General features: G+C 34.0%; 1 protein-coding gene across 1 annotated transcript; it reads left to right on the top strand.

Annotated features, from left to right (window-relative positions):
- Positions 1–464: 464 nt before the first annotated feature.
- On the top strand, positions 465–1,196 carry LOC134710378 (uncharacterized). Its single transcript, XM_063570733.1, has one exon. It carries the CDS (start codon positions 465–467, stop codon positions 1,146–1,148), a length of 684 nt encoding a protein of 227 aa, XP_063426803.1. The 3' UTR covers positions 1,149–1,196.
- Positions 1,197–18,596: the final 17,400 nt, after the last annotated feature.

Below are 18,596 nucleotides of genomic sequence, written 5' to 3'. Positions count from 1 at the left end.
TTGCCAATGATTCTGAAGATGTTGCAATTATTGTCATGGACGGTACATATATCTACCTACAGAAAAGCGCCGACTACGAATTCCACAGGTTATCATACAGCTTGCATAAAAACAGACCGCTAGTTAAACCAATGGTCATAGTAGGAACAGATGGATATATCCTGTCAGTACTGGGTCCCTATTTTGCAAACGGAAAAAATAATGACGCGGCAATAACAAAGCACATGATTTCTGTCAATGCCGAAGGCATGCATGAGTGGCTAGAGACTAGCGATGTTTGTGTGGTCGACAGGGGATTTAGAGACGTGGTAGACTTCTTAAAAGAACAAGGGTATAACGTAGAAATGTCTGTTTACCTGAAGAAGGGATCAAAACAGCACCCGGTAGAAGAAGCCAACGCCAGCAGACTAGTAACTAAAGTGAGATGGGTCGTTGAAAGTGTGAATGCACGGGTTAAACAGTGGATGTTCTTCGACAAGGTAGTTTCTAACCATTTCATTCCAATCATTGGTGATTTATTACGGATTGTATGCGCCGTTTGCAACAAGTTTCGACCACCACTTGCTGGTACACACCCTGAGGATAAAAGTATTGCCGAAGCAATGCTTGAAAAATGCAAAAAGGGAAATGCAATCCAAAAGATGGTAACGGAAGAAGGCTTATTGACCAAACGTACCATTTACAAATTAGTTGATGCATCAAAGGTTTTAGATGAACTTGCAGATTTTCCAGTTCTGAGTATGGATAAATTACGAGAAATAACCATGGGGGTATATCAGCTTAAACAGGCCCCTAACTATGTCAGAGAACACGAAGGTGAAGACGGAAAATTTGAACTGTATGTGTGCAAAATCAAAGAAAACCTGCTCAAAATTAAAATACAATCAAGGCACAGTAACAAACTTTCCCATACTGTCTTCATAAGTTACAGTGACGAAGGAGATATAGAAGGATGGTATTGTACATGCAAATCGGGAGCACGAGTTGTTGGTTGTTGTGCACATGTTGCAAGTGTGCTATGGTATCTGGGGTATCAAAGACTTGAACAGCAGTCTGGATCAAGGAGAGACTTTAAAACATCTGTTTTAGATGCATCTCACATACCGAGTTCCAATGAAAGTGACTGTGGTTCTTTGCCAGAGGAGTAAAATAACTAATACAAACTGTGTTTATGTGACAGCTACTTTTCACTTATATTTTAGGGCATAACTTTAATTAAAATTCTGTTTTTCAAGAAAATGTTTAAATCACATATTTTATGAGCATTTACAAATAGCTAATGTCTTATTCTCATTATTTACCAAATCATACTGATTTAGTCATTGTATTGTGGTTGCATTACTTTTCTATAATGAAATGGTCATAACTTATTCATGTAAGTGAATTTTATCGATCAATGTAAATATTAGTATTAAAACAATACTTTCATATAATTTTCGGTATACTTAAAATTAGAATATCCAAATCTCAGACGATAAGGAGTACATAGGCTATTAAACAAATTGCTGTTCATATACATTTAACTTATATGAGATTCTTGTACTTTGTATCAGAAAAGACTGTTCAATTAAAAAGTAGTAACATAAAAAAAAGTAGAAAGCTGTTATGTAATAGTCACATATTAAATATATGTTGTGATTTCATGATACCCACTGAATTTATAAGTCTTACATAAATCGAAAACCTTACCTGTTTGGAGCAATGAAAAATTAATTCTTTTGATTTTCAAGTTTAGAATATAAAATGGTACAAACTAGAATAATAATACTCTTGAAAAGTATCTTAATATGTTTGTAAAAACACTTTCCCTTCTGACTTGCTGTTGTTGCTAAGGAAATACTATTAAATATACACATGAATGATGATGTTGATAACTTTAACTACAAAAAGCAAACGAAAGCTTTTAATATTGCCTAATAAAGTCCTCAGTGGTTTCCAGAGATCATGGCTATTACTTGATTGAAGCTATAACTGTAACACAACGCATACTAAATATGCATCTTGATAATTTTAAGCATTTGACACTACCTACAGCATTTTAAATATTTCAAAACCATTTCAAAAATATAGGTCAGCAATAAATGATATTTTGTGGTATTCAGTCAAATCTGTTGCTAGGCAACTGTTCTTGTGAGAGAAATGGCTCTATGAAAAGATCTTCTAATGAACTTTTACGTAGTTATATGTTAAGAGAGTGACTAAAAACTCTGTAACATACTAGTATCTTATTAATTGCTAACCGTTGCTATGCACCATTTATGTTGCTACGTTGTTGTCAAGCATTTATACAATAGAGCTACAATTAAACTGACATTTTCATTTCTTACCCATTGTAATTCTTGAACATGCATTCTGTTTTCGCATTTATTTCTATTAGTACAATAAAATGACTATTTCATTTGCAGTTAGCTTTAATTTAAGTTTTTATGCTGTTGCTAAGCAACATTTGTGTTGCTAGGCTCAATCTTAACCTAGTAAACAAAGATAAGTATTACTCACACATTGTATTATAGTGTAACACCATTATATGAACACAAACAATGCTAGATGCATTCTTAATAGGACAAAAATTACCTTTAATTAACCGTTGCTAGGCAAAAATTCTGTTGTTAGGTTGTTGCTAAGCATTTTGAAAACTCAAATTGAAGTGACTATTTATTTGTAACTTCAAGTTATTCTCAAACCAACCATCTTATCTGGAAATATGGTTATTTGTACAGATACAGCCATTCATATCTGCTTATTCTATTATATATTGAAAACGGTTGCTAGGCAACCTTCTTTTTACCGGAACATAAAAAAATCATTTTTTTTGTAAGTTTCTATACTCCGGCTAGCAATGGTACGAATAAAGGCTTCTTTGGAGAGGGGGCCAAAAACGTCCCATATCATACCTTCTCCTTTATTTCTTGTCTATAGATAATAATTCGATGTTAAGCCCAACCCTTATTCATATGACCTATGTTGATTTGAACTCTTCAGTTCCCAATGCGCAATCGCACATTGTGCCTCGATGGGAAACTTGTCGAACAGGGGAATGTTATCGCGGAAGTGGTACGTGAATTTACAGTTTCTGCGAGAAAAGAAACAAAAAAGAGTTGCAAACAAATTATAAATTAAAAACGGCGATGAGATCGATAATTAAAATCACTCAAAACACCTGCGACGCAGGGTACACTGTACGTAAAACAGAAGTAGTCGACGGTTTGCGTAACTTGTTTACATTACTTAAAAATTCCAGATCATATGAAAATAAATCGCAGCGTGTTCATTATTGTCAAAAATAAGTTAATAAATTTACGGGCAGTCATCTCCCACCTTAGAAGAAATTGGAAATCAGCGGCTACAATTTAGAATTATTCTTCACGTATATCCTTCATATATATTCAACACACAAACACGTGTATACGTTATCGGCATGGTTTGGTCAAAACAAATGTAATAACAAGTGTATAATATCGCCATTGCTGGAGAATCTTGGGTTGGAATACTATGCCGGTTTTTGTTATATTTTTTATTTACATAACTTGATAAATGGCGTCAAATATGTACGTTTAATATATAATAATTATCAAATACGTAAGAAAACAAAAAGCACGTGCTCATATCTATTTATATCTTGGTTAGCTCACTCGCTGTGTCGGCAAAGTTCGGGAAGTAAACCCGATGCATAATTAATGAGATGAACAGGCACGCAACACGATATGAATTATCAATTATTAACACTTCTGCAATTTATGATAACATTCTGGCGATCTTATTGCTTTTTTTTAGTACATATCTTTGATTTTTGCAGCTTAAAAACTTGTTCATAATTTTGTCAAAATCGTAGTACTATCCCTTTAAATAATCAAATCAAATTGAATTCGCTAGTTTATCGATTAAAGCTAGACAACTAATGAGCATTGATCTTTTTCTGAAGGAGAATAATGTTTGTTTTAACTTGAAAAGGGTGCGTGCATTTCTTTATCAAAAGTACCAGGATTATAATTTAGTACACCAGACGCGCGTTTCGTCTACATAAGACTCATCAGTAAGCTTATTTCAAAATAGTTTTAAAGCCAAACAAGTAAAAAGTTGAAGAGCATTGAGGATACAAAATTCCAAAAAGTTGTGCCAAATACGGCTACGGTAATCTATTCGTGGACAAAATACATTTACAGTAGAGGACAAATGCAAAGTTATTGATGTACTCAAAAGATATAATAAAAAATATGTAATTGAGACAGTTCTATAGCACAAAATTGTGTTAGAATTACATTACTTATGATCAATTACTAGTATCTATCTATAATACTAAAATTACGAGGTCCAATTTGTCAGCCGTCATCACGTAAAAACGACGAATCAAAGAATTCAACTTTATATATAACTTATATAGTACAAAGGTGTAGATTAAAAATAACACCACTCCAGGCCGTTCTGTTTTCCACGTAATTAATATTGCCAATAATTAAGAAGTTCCGGGTCGAGTCCGATACCGATACCAATATTATATTCATCTGTTACCTATTACCTTATATGTGCGTTCCGCATTTGACAGGCGCACCACCAAACGGTGTATTCAGGATATGCTATATACACGGGTCATAATCACAGGGTTGACACTACTAAATTGTCAAATTGTTACCTATTGTAGTATTTTAATCAGTAAGACTTTATAAGACAACAATACGAATAATAAAAATAAGGCGTATAGGTACAGTTTTCAATTTGTTAGCGGGCATGACGTAAAACAGCGAATCAAAGAATTCAACTTTATTTATAACTAATATAGGACAATGCTGTTGAATACAAAAATACTCCATCCTAGGACCTTTTGTTTTTCAAATATTTAATATTGCCAATAATTGATAAGTTCCAGTTAGACGGGTTCAAACAGAAAGATTTGAAAGCAGAGAAAACTGTGATAACTATCTTATAATCGGCTTGATTTTATCAGATGACAATACTAATACAAAAATAAGTCTTGCGCATAGTTATATACTTTAATTCAGTCACGGACCCGCGATATCACGGGTGTGTTCTAGTACTATTAAACGAGAAGACCTCATTTTGGGTGTCGCTTCTCTTCCTTTCACAATAGATTAATCATCATGCCTCTGTGTCCTATAGGTAACATGCATAGTCGCATTGCTCATCTATTCTTATGATTATTCAGATTGAGTAATTTGAGTAGAAAAACGACAAAAAAGGAGTCCGGATATGATTCCGTCATTAGACTGACTTTTAGTCATAGATATGACTTCCTGTTTGAAACATGCACAAATACAACCAATCATATGATAGATAACAAAAATGAAAAATAGATAAGCCAATCAGAGCGTTCTCCATATCATGGTTTTTAGATCGCAAGAACCACAACTATTATACCTCGAAGTATAATTGTTGTGATTTTTGCGATCTAAACACCATGATATGGAGAACGCTCTGACGTTAATAGATATAGGAAGATGTGGTGTGAGTGCCAATGAGACAACTCTCCATCCAATTTAAAAAGTAAACCATTATAGGTTAAAGTACGGCCTTCAACACGTTAAGCACGTTATTGCGTCAATGCCGTGAAATGCGACAAAGCAGTTTGATAAAAAGCTTTTCTATGAAATCTAGATAGTTCAGCTTTATGAAATTCATATCCATAGATTAGGCAGGTATTACTGTTTCCAAAAATATAAAAAAAATATTCTTTAACTTTTCATAATAGTTACAAATAGTGATACAAATATTGCCAAAACGTCTAAAATATGCGTGTCAGACGTAACAAGTTATTCGCAAGTTAATTTTTTGCGGGAATTTTTGTGGTCTAAGAAAGAGTTTAAAATCCGCGAAAATTCGCATGAATGATAAAGGTCATATATAATTTATGACGTCATTGCTGTTTTTTTTGTGTCGATGGAACGGTCAAAGCTGATTTTTTCAAAAATGAATAATCCTCGCCATGGTCAGGTTTCGGCAAATGGTAAGTTATCAAAAGTTATCGCTTTTTAAAATATCAAATGATATAAAATTTTGTTTTTATAAATTATTCCTTAAAATGTGCTTACAAAGACCATTTTAAATCCGGAATTTTACAGCACTCGCACCGCAAATAAAAACGCATTGGCTTCGGGAAAATGTCTTGCAAGATTGTCCAATTTCGCCGCTTTTTACCAAAACACTGTCAGTTTCAACGTCGTTATATTAAATATTCATTTTGTAGCCTACAAAATAGTGCTTTTGCGTAATTGTGTTTTTAACCCACAATACGATAACATACTTGTTGATAAGCTGTTAAGTCGAAATGACTTCGTTTTTTAACAGATCAAATGTCTTGCAAGTTTGTCCACTGAACAATTTTCTTACGTTTTGAACGTTTTTTGATTCGGGACGCTATACATATATGTTTTCAGATTATTTCTTAAAATTTGTTCTTTGTTTTGGTGTTAAACACCACTACATGTATTCTATTGACCTGTCATCATAGGTAGGAGAAGCCGGATATCAGGCGACCTTAAGTTAAAATATTTGCAATAACCGATTAGGATCGGTGTCGAACAAATCTCGCCACGAGCGTATCTTAAAGTCACCATGCTTTTTATCACTTTATATGGACTCATTAGGCAAATCACCTTCCTAGGCCATCGAAATTGAAAGCAGTTCGTATTATTATATGATATATGACTGATATTTCATTGGTTTTTTTTAAATAACAAGTCCGGTTCGATTTCATGTTTTAAGATCAGAGGACAAAACAAAATAACCAAATTACAAATTTCGAAAACAAATTTAGAATCATAGAAACCACGCTAAGAACTGCATTATATAATAGTAGTTATAATCAAATAGAAAATGGATAATTATCTTAAATAAAAAAAAACATATGGTAATTTGTCAATAAACAGGTAAAATATTAATTGCAAAACAGAAGAATTTCATGTCCGAGACTGACAGAATTAAATATTGTAAAAAGATGAAGAAACTAAAAAGAAAAGAGCAGAAAAATAAAAGTTACAATAAATATAAAGAAAAATACAACACAAGCCGAATCAGAAGTCCTAAAAGTGAGGTTTCCAAAAGCGTTTTATATTAAAAAAAAATCAAAGACAGAAAAGAACAGAAAGAAAAACAGAATCAATACAAACGTCGGTCACGAGACAAAACACAAGATTTAAGACAACAAAATAATCAAAATGACGATATTCCAAATGCAATATTTAAAAATAAGATGGCCAAATGCAGGGCACTTAAAAGGCTTAAGGACGCTCTACCAGGATCTCCCAAGTAAAAAGCAAGCTATACTCAAGCACTATATGGGTGTGTCACCAACAGCAAAACAATCTTTAAAACAGCAGAGTCCATCTCTCTCTGAAAAGGTCTTTGAAAACATGAAGGGATTTATACATGAAACAAAACAGAAAAGAAATTATGATGCACGTAATGCTATGCATGTAATATCGGCTTCGGTCAGCGGGGGAAAAATTTCAAAAGGAGAAAAAAGCAAAGCAGCGCGTAAGTTATGATTGCACCCGCGGCGACTTACTGGCGGTAAAAGAATTCGCACTTCTGTTTTAAGATCAGAAAAATCTTGTTACGAATTCACCAAGAGAAAAACCAGATCTGACATTACTCCCGATATAACAAAGAAAAGGGCTTATGATTTCTGGATATCTCCTATGGTTTCGCGCACTAGTCCCAACAAGACAGACGTGAAACGCTCACGGATAGGGTCACGTGAATATGTTTCACATCAAATTCCACTGCTCGAGAAAAAAAACTGAAGTATTTTTAGAGTTTAAAGCAAAATACCCAGATTTTAAAATATCTCAACGTTTATTTGAAAGTTACAAGCCGTTTTCGTGATGCCAGTCAAAGAAAAACATCGCAATACATGTTGTTGTCGGCAGCATATAGAGGTACAAATTCTTTTCAAGAAATGTATGGAATTTCGGAAAAATTTGAATGTAAGTATTGACTTGACCCAAGAGAATTTACCAGTTTTTGAACATTTAAATGACATATGTGCTGATACTTTATGCAATAAGACTACACCGGAAGCAAAGTGTTTAAATCGGTATTGCAAGGAATGTGGAGTCGAAAAACTGTCCTTCTACGACAATGAACTAGATACTTCTGAAAATGCTCCTGACATTAAGTGGGGAAAATTTGAATACACTGAAATAAACATAAAAGGTAGAAAAACAAGAACAAAACGTATGTTAGTTAGTAAAAAAACAAAACCTGGCAAAATGTTTAACCATTTTAAATCGCTACTTGAAACTTTTCCGGCTCATCAAAATAGAGCTAACTGGCAAAGTGAACAATATAGAAACATTGTCCAAAACCTCCCAAATAATCACGCAATGTGCATACATGATTTCTCTGAGAACTACCGCTGTTCCGAACGTACTGAAATCCAGTCAGCTTACTTTCAGAGAACAGAGGTTAGCATCCACGTAACAATTTTAAACAGACATGATATTCTTGAGGTAGACGGAATCGATAGTACACTAGATTCACCAGTAATTGTAAGTGAACAATTTTTCGTCATTGGTCCAGACCTAGATCATGACCGTCACTATACTTGATATGTCCAAACCCTCATTTCAAAATATTTGAAATCCATTTCTGCTGAAATTAAGATTATGCATGAGTTTACCGACGGTTGCAGTGCCCAGTATAAGAGCCGAAACTGTATGGGCGATGTGTGTACAAATATGTCCGATCTAGGATACGATGTTTTGATAAGAAACTATTTTGAAACCTCGCATGGCAAAGGTCCACACGATGCTGCCGGTGGTTTTCTAAAGAATCAAGCGGACTACGCCGTGCTCCGGGGTAAAACAAAAATTCCGACGGCACGTGATCTTCATGATTTTGCACAGAAAAATCTCCAGATTCCACAGAGTGGAATATGTAAAAAAAAAAAAAAAACGCCTATTTAAATACATTGATGAAATTCCTCGTTTCCAAAATATAAACTGTAAACCCGTGGATCAAAATCGCAAGATAAACCAAATTATAGCAACAAATCATTCTACAGATCTTCTTGTCCGACATTTATCGTGCTATTGCTGTGATAATTGTTTAAATAGGGCCATCAACGAGTGTGATAAAACGCAATTTATAGGAGATCCGAAAAGAGTGAAAATGATTCCAATTCCGAAATAAATGAAGTCAAATGGAATACAAATGATAATACAATTGAAGACATTGTTGAAAAGGACATGATAATTCCTGTTTGGCCGACGATGTCGATTATGAGTATTATCTCTTAAAAGTGTCAAACATACCACACATTATAAAAAAAATATTTCAGATGGCTGGGGTTGTTCTTTTAACAAAAATTATAAAGTTATGAAACGGCTATATTACGAAAGGATAAAAGATCAACCATTAATTTTCAAACTTGTAAAGCGTAGAACTGCGATTTGCTACTCATCTGCAATACGGTTCATTTGTGCTGAGATTGAAGGAGATAGTAAAATTGTTGTACCTGAGGAGTTACACCTCGATATTATACGAAGCTTGTAAACATATCAGATGAATATAATTATTTTTTCTCGCAATCATTCTCTTTCTTGATTTAATTACTCTGTTGTAAACAATAGAAGTCTTTTTCATTAAAATACTTTCACTTATAATACCACACCCCGGCCCTCCCGCCCCCAAATAAAAAAAAAACACAACATTTAAAAAAGATAAAAGCACAAAACACAAAAACTGTGTTATTTAAGCAACATGAATTACTTCCTCCCTTTCCTCTCTTCTTAAATTTAAACGGATGACCAACGCATTGTATAATATACTATAGGCACTATTTTCTCAACTATATGCCTATTTTATATTGTTTATTTTTGCTTGCGTAACTACCAGTAGGAAATATTTCATACATATTCAAGACAAGTATCCATATCGATCAAAAATGATTTGGAACAATAAAATATGTTTAAACTATAAACTACAAACAAAACGAACAAAGTATACTCGATTACCGACGTAAAACGTCAAATTTTGACGTTACCAATTGGGACGCAATATCATGCGTAACGTCTCTACAATTGGTTGTACTTATGTCACATGTTTTACCTTTCGCGTTTACCTACATGTAAACTACGATTATACTACTTTACTATATAGAGACTCTCTGTATTCTGTCTACTGTTTTTTTTATATGTTTACTATTTGAGGGGTCATACCAGTTGCATTTATATTAAAAAAAAAAGGAAAACATGTGACACAAGTACAACCAATCGTAGAGCGTTCTCCATATCATGGTGTTTAGATCGCAAAAATCACAACAATTATACTTCCTTAGAGAGGACAATTATTTTTCGCGTTTATCTACATGTAAACTACGATTATACTACTTTAATATATAGAGACTCTCTGCATTCTGTCAGGGAATTTCTATGTTAGTATAGAAAGTCCCTGATTCTGTTTACTTTTTTCATTGAAATGCTTACTATTTAAGGGGTCATACCATTTGCATATATATTAAAATAAATAAAACATGCTAAACTTCATTTAAAACTACCTCGACCAAAAACTTTTACCTGAAGTGGGACAGACGGACGAGACGGACGGACGACCGTACAAACCAAAACGAACGCACGGATGCACAGACTAGAAAACATAATGCCCATAATGGGGGCATAAAAATTCATTGTTAAAAGGGAAAATAGTGATTTGGCAAAAATGAAAGTAAGGTAGAGATTAGAAGGAGGCAGGACCTTTTTCGGGACGTCGGGATCGGGTGTTTTTAAGCTAGGGATGTGGGGGGATTGATCCTTACGAGATCCGGTAACATATTTTTTCGATTTCGGGATATTAATTTCTTTAAATTCTGCATCTCGGGATTTCATGATTTTAAGCCCAGGATTTCGGGACCAGGACCCCTCCTAACGACAACCCCTCAAATTAGCCTTAGTCGGTATTAGTCATTTATACATGATTCAAATCCTACCATTGGTATGTTAATAAGGCTCTCAAAAAAAAGTATTGATGGATTGTCATAGAAGCATATTTTTAAGACTAATAAGGGTATATATATAAGCAGTTACATTTATTTCATGCTTAAAAAGGTGCAAATTTTTAATTTGATTTGACTTTTACCAAAAGAAGCATTGTTGTAAGGGAGAAGAATTGTGGTCGTAGGCCAGAAGCACGAATATAATTGAATTTAACAGAAAGGAAACAAATATCGGACTTTGGAAAAAGGGAGATAACTTTTATGTAATTCTCCATACATAATATCTTTTACAAAAAATCATCCTACAACAGTTCACAAGCTGTATATGCCCGCGATTTCGCGGGTGTGTTCTAGTACTCATAAAAATATATCAGAGTTTGAAATAGCCTATATATTCAACTCGGTAGATCAATTGTAGCCCTTTATTAAATAGATACAATTTTTAAACGTTACATTTGAAATATCACAATTTCAAATAGTCCAGTCAAACTAAGATTTAACCTCAAACTAATTGCAACAGAAAGTATTTTAGTTCTAATCTATAGCATTATGCCCTATATATACACAGAAAAATGTCCCATTACATCTAACTTGAGGAAAACTCAAAATCAGCATTTTTAATTTCCTATGGAAATTAACATTGGAAGGGGAGATAACTCTTACAAAAATTAGGTTTTTTTGGTCAGTTTTTGGTTGTTTTTCTGGAAATTTATGGAAGGTATAATAATTTGATGGGGTTATAAGTTTGTATTTGACTAAATTATATAATCTTCTTCTCATGAAATGTACAAAACCGAAGTGCTATGGGTAGTTTTATTTTTTTCTTGCCTTCTTCATTAAAGAAATTGCAAATTTGCAGCTTTGAAACCATTTTGAAAAAATAATGTGAAAAATTTGGAGTTGTTTATATTTGTATATTATATTTTTTCAGCAACTTACATATCTAAAGAAACTTTAAACCACAAAAAGAAGAAAACATGCTTAATTATTTTTATTAAATTTGAGATTCTTTACCTCGACATGTTGAAAGTTTCAATAAATGGTCACCTAATGAATTACAAAATCTAGATTATAGCTTGATAAAAGATATGAAAACACATTTAGAGTTGTTTGTTTTACTCTAAAGACCGCTAAAAAATCAATAATCAATACATTCTTATGAAAAGAAACGGTAAACTTTTAATTTTGTATCAATTTTTATTGATATTTCTGCCTTTTTTGCAAGAGTTATCTCCCTTTTCAATGCAAATCTCCATAGGAATTTTAAATGGTGATTTTTTTAGTCTTCCGCAAGTTAGATTTTATGGGACTTTTTTCTGTGTATATTTAGGGTAAAATGCTAAAGATTAAAACTTAAAAATCTTCTGTTGCAATTACTTTCAGGTTGGGGTCAAATTTATGCTAGATTGACTGGACTAATTAAAAAGATGGTTACCTAGAAAATGTATGTAACAAAGTATTCCACTACCTACGAATTAGTGTGGGTATATAGTTGTTGACCAGTTTGTCCGTCAAATAAATATTGATTTGTTTATGATGAGAATTGTAGCGTTAATTGAAAAAGATTTTAAGCCTTTGAACACCATGGCTCTACATGATTATGTTTCAAAGCTTTTTAAACTTTGGTATAAAGAAAAATGCCAATACTTTTCTACATTGGTTAGATGTATAGGGGGAGAGTTGAGATCTCACAAACATGTTTAACCCCGCCGCATTTTTGCGTCTGTCCCAAGTCAGGATCCTCTGGCCTTTATTAGTCTTGTATCATTTTAATTTTAGTGTCTTGTGTACAATTTGGAAATTAGTATGGCGTTCATTATCACTGGACTAGTATATATTTCTTGAGGGGCCAGCTGAAGAACGCCTCCGGGTGCGGGAATTTCTCGCTACATTTCAGACCTGTTGGTGACCTGCTGCTGTTGTGTTTTATTTGGTCGGGTTGTTGTCTCTTTGACACATTCCCCATTTCCATTCTCAATTTTATTTTAATATTATTAGGATTAACATAATAAAAGTTTCAGCACATCAATTCCGAATCTTTTAAGCTCTTGAACAACGGAACAAATGCACCATAAATCGATTTATAAGTTGATTGTTGGTTGCTTAACGTCCAGTGGCAAATATTGCATGCATGTTTATGACGAAAACATATTAACAATAAAACAATAGTTATGTCTTGTAAATAGGAGCCGTCCAGGATAAAGGTCGGGGGGAAATGGACTGCCACGGAAAAATGAGGGTATTTTTATAGGGACAGTAATGTAACCTTGTAACAGGTCATCTACGGACCACTCAGAGGGTTGTTGTACGGGTTCTTAACATCTAAAAAGCGTGGCACTCTCTTTGCACGATGCATTAGATTTAACGTCCCTATTCTGACCTGTCGTATCTTCGAATTTGGACATCCTACACAGCCAAATGGGCGCCCAATTTTTGCAAATGTTTTACTGTCGGTTGGAGTGAGACGAATGATGACCATATGTTTATTCCCAATCCGTTCAGGGGACACCCTCAATTAAGCGACAGTAATTTTACTCGTGTTCAAATGAAAAAGAATTACAAAGAAAGAAAAGGTGAAGGACTTGTTTACACTCCAAATGAATCAATAATGGATATATCGACAGGATAGGCGTCTCCGGTTATTCAGGCATAACCCGCAATGCAAATTGTTAATCAGTCAATAGAAAGACAAAACAGATCATACCGGGGAAAGGACACATTAAAAAAAATCTAAAAATGCTCTGATTAAATACAATCAACAAAACGCTTCCAAGTCAAACTTCATTGAAAATTGAGTTATCTCCCGTCTGACGACTGTTGGATATAGTCTCTGTGAATAGGTACTTGTGTTTTCTTATGACCGGCAGTACCCTTTCTATAGTGAGTATCCGTTTGCCTGTGATTGATGTACAAGTATGCAGCCACGTTAGGTCAGATTGAGGAAGTGTTGAATAGGTGTCATGATTTGCATGTTAAGGACCCTTGCAACAAACCCTTTGAGGTCCATAGGGTACCAGTTGCAAGTTAAAATGTGTGTCCTTATTTTATACTCTCTTTTTAAAGTGGCAGGCTAAATCGCCCTGACCGTAATTCCGGACGATCTCTATAATAGGACCTACATATTGTAATCATTTCTAGTCCGTCTGGAAAATGTAATTAGATCTCTGAATATAGTTCACATTGGCACTAATATTGATTTTGTCATTAGCAAATTAAAACATAACTAAATTTCATTATCTTTTGAGGCGAGATGTATAGGGGACACAGCCACGTTAACTTTTATTTCTATAGAAGTAGCTCTTCACTATACTACTACCTGTCGATACATTTATTTTTGGCATTGCACAAGTCATGTCTTCTTTGACTATTAATGACGTTAAAATACTAAATCCCTGTGATGTGTTTTAGTCGATTTTAGTCTCTGATGCATGATTTTTTACTATTAATTGGTTTTGGCTTTTAACTAGCTGTCAGTAACTGCGAGTACTCTCAAATCGTATTTTCTTGTTAATTCGACCTGTTGATACTGTTTATAATGCTTTTTTTGTCATTTTTTATTTATATGGATCTTGCTTGTATACCAGCTTTGATTATTTGTAATATCTTCAATTTTTCACTTATTCTTACAACATTTGTATAAACTTCAAGATTATAAAAAACCGGGTTTTTTTCTAAAGTGAACATTGATTGGTTAAATATTTCTCAGTGTGTTTGAATTTGTTTGTAAGCCTTTTGGTCATGAATGTTTGTCTCTAATATTTAATTAACTGTGCATTTGTATTCAGATATCGCAGATCAAATTTATTCGTTCATTGTGTAATCATACGTTTTTTGATTGAGTTAAGTCTGCCAATTGATATTTTATCGTATGTTTTTATATGTTGTGATGTTATGCTATTGTTTCAGAAAAAGGGAGAAGGTTTGGGCCCATTAAAACGTTTAATAGTCCAGTCAAACTAGCCCAAAAAATCACCCAACCTCAAACAAATTGCAACAAAAGGTTTCTTGTCATAATTCGATCTATTGACATATTCTATTGAACATATAAAAAATCGACAGAAATCGATGGGCTAATTTTCGGGTATTTTTTGGTCAAAATATATGTTTTTGAACAAAAATCGCTGAAAACTGGAAAATTTCTTATATTTTATTATTATGACAAAACGATAAGAAATGAGTGTAAAAATAAGATAACAGTTATGAGAACTACCTATAATAGTGGCAACATTGGGGAAAAAAGTTTTGAAAAAGAGTAATTTTGGGTTAAAAACTGCATTTTTGTGACAAAAATCGGCAAAAACTGATTGTTTTCTATTAATTATAGTAAATATATAAATAAATCGGTTTTTCACTATTTTAGACAGTATATAAAATATCATTATAAATAATACCAAATTCTTTTTATTAACATACGAATTTTAGGGTGAAATAGTTACTTTTTAGTGACAAATCGAGATAAACTGAAATTTAAGATAATCACTTCACCAAAATGTAATATATAGATACTAACTAATTCATTTATCTTGACTAAGTAAATAAGTCATTCGAAAATTGTGAAAAAATTATATAGAGCTTATGTCAAAGAAACAATGTCACATCTTCATATTATGAAAAAAGGGACTTATTTAGGTAGTTGCCTTTTTGAAATATAGAAAATATAACTGACAATAATATTTAATATTTGTTTCAACTTGAGTCAAACATAAGTTCATGAGCTGCTAAATTAATGTCACCATGCATTGAATTCATACAGCTCTGTCCACGACATTCGCCACACGAAATGTTACATTCTAAACCATGTTTTCTACATGTGCAGCGACGAGTATCACAATTAGTCTTGCAGTTGCAACGTATAATTGAAAGGAGTCTTTGTGGAGCGGGTTGCTTTTTTGTCTTGATAGGCATAAGTCTTCCAGTTACAAGTAACCAACCAAAATCAGAAGGATCTATCTCTTCTCCTCCGATCCATGTCTGAACTTGTAAATAAGTCCTTAAGCTATGATATGTAGCAGTCTCGGTAGTTGGTGGAAGAGTGTGAATTTGGATCACTTCTTTGCAAGTTAGAACTCTGTTAGCAAATTTTTTGTACCTGAGAACGTCAAGTCCTTCGATCGGAGCACCTCCGTACAAAAACGTAATTATTTTTTCCCCGGCATTTATAATGTCTTCAACAAGAGACCCTTTTAAAAATATCTCAGCAAGATCTTTCAATATTTGACTGTCAATAAATTTCTTTAATGTAGCTATCTTTCCTACACCATACAGCTTTGATGTCGTGTCACAACCGCTTATTGCGTGAATGATCGGAAGGACTTTGCACATGTTTTGTCCAAGAACGCCTTTCGTTTTATTTATGTCCCATACTTTTGACTTTGTCTTCTTATCATGATTTGGTTTAAAGATCAGATTAAAGGATTCAAAATTGTTATAGAACAACAGAAGTACCAACAGGTCAGTATCTTCACCAAGGAGTATTGTTGGGTGCGAAATGGCAGATTCTACTGCAGTTTTAGCGATCAAAACGTCTGCATCTGCTGAAGCATGCTTTGTTTCAATTCCGTTTGCATGCATATGTCTACTCAACATTTCAATAAAGTTCTGTTTATTTTCATTATTAGCCAAAAATAATTCCTTTTTTGACCTAAAAGGCGTTGTCTCCGTAAATGTTACTTTTGTACCAAATATTCCTTTGGTTCGCTTAAGATGCATTGCATCTTTAGTATCAGGACCGGACACGTATCCATCAAATACTACAACAATCGAGTCATAACACTTTATGGAATCAATATAGCTTTTACAAATTTCTCCAAATGTCAAACCACTTTTCCACGGTATTTTATGCATAAGTGATCCACCATCAACAACATAACTGTAGACAGTATCTGTATATTCTGTACTGCAGTCTCCAAGATTCCAAATCGCATCTGCTAGAGTTGACTTTGATGCTGGCCTCATAAATCCGGACGAATCAAACATAGAACTTGGTTGACTAGACAGTTCATAAGCAAATATTTCAGATTTGTCTTCATATATACTGTCTGCTGCGACGATAAATCTCTGAAATAAAAGTTGTGGGTCGATTGATGCTATTTCAGGTTCCGAATTTACGCAAGTAGGTTTGTCTTGAAGTGTGATAGCCTGGTATTTTCTTTTGAAAGTAAACTCTGATACGCATTTACCTTCCATCGATTTTAATATACTGAGTCCAATATCTTTAGCTCTATCTGCATTCACATCTGATGTTGCTGATACACCCGTCTCTATGTTTCTCATACCCTCTTCCTCCACAAATGGGTTTCTCTCTTGAAGAAAGGAAGCAAATATCATAGTATCTTTAGTATCCCGTTTTTTGCGACTAACGCCATCTTCTTTATGTTGATCTGAGGAATAGAATTTTGTCCCGGTAAATGTCATCATTGCATTATTTACCTCAGCACAATCAGGCATAGATAAAATCCAGAGTGCTCTCTGGCTTTCACTCATACCTCGTCCTCTGGTAAGCCCTCCTGTTGTCTTAATGCTTCGCATTAAAGCTTGCTCAATAGCCAAATCAGACGAAATACCTGCCCAATATTGGTCTGTTCGTCTGATCACATGGTATCCTCTTTCAAAAAGAGCTGCTACTTCTGCATTTTTTTCCTTGAGACATTCCATTTGATTAAGATAAATCCATGCAGACTTTGCATACAGATTGTGGCCAGAAGCTGTAAAGTATGGTAGCATAGCCTTGAGGGATTCCAAATGTAAATGCCAATTACCAGTCCTCTCTGCCTTTATAAAATCCCGGAGGATGCATATCATGTCCATATACTGAAACCAAAGCTTTGCTGTTCTATGCTTCGTTCGCGACTGTCGAAATTCTTCTATTTTATCTCTTATAATGTTTAATGCATTACTTTGATTGATATCTGTCAGAGTCACATCTCCTTTCAAAAATAAATGTAGTAGATCAGTGGCATTCGAAAATTCTTCCGTATAGCATGTATCGTGAATTTGAACTTTAGAAGTATCATAAGTTTGAGTACAGTCTTCATCTTCGTTTTCCTCTGAGCTTACGTCTATTTTTGGAACTGGAATCCCATAAATATCTGAGAGTATCAATGCAGTGAGAGCAGTGTCTAATAAGAAGTGTCCCCTTACAGCTCTAGCAATTGCTTTTCCACTCAACATATGTGATACCGCTGTGGATGCATATACAGTTTCAAAGATGTTCATCAATCCTGATCCAGACATTAGGTATCCGATGCTCCCGACAAAACTCATCTCTGCATGGAATCCCCCAAGTTTCAGTACGACAGACTTAAGTGAGCTGGTAGTGGGTTCGTTTTGAAGTATCGTCATTGCCTTCCAGTATAACGGCTGATCAAAAGTTAATATAGGAGTGCATTTGTTTTTCTTAGCCTCTTTACAGACAAAATGGAGTGTTGTATAGATGCAGGACTCGTCGCTAGGATTAAGATCGATCATAGGAAGAAATGTAATATTTGACTGTCCGGGATAAGATCCACTAGTTTTATGCATTATAGCTGACCAACTTGCACTTAACTTTAGAGGCCAACAAATTTTGGATAATAGATCAAGCTTCCAAGTCTCATTTCCCATCTCTCTTTTCTTGAGTACTTCATATTTTAATTGCCTGAACGAGTTG

Source organism: Mytilus trossulus, chromosome 3 (genome assembly GCF_036588685.1).
Source record: "Mytilus trossulus isolate FHL-02 chromosome 3, PNRI_Mtr1.1.1.hap1, whole genome shotgun sequence".
In the NCBI taxonomy this organism is placed as follows: Eukaryota; Metazoa; Mollusca; class Bivalvia; order Mytilida; family Mytilidae; genus Mytilus; species Mytilus trossulus.
Note: the sequence above shows the minus strand (reverse complement) of the source record. Positions and strands in the feature narration are given on the sequence as shown.

Bases quoted from the DNA above. Each gene is read 5' to 3' on its own strand.
- LOC134710378 (XM_063570733.1), top strand. From the start codon at position 465: ATGTTCTTCGACAAGGTAGTTTCTAACCATTTCATTCCAATCATTGGT.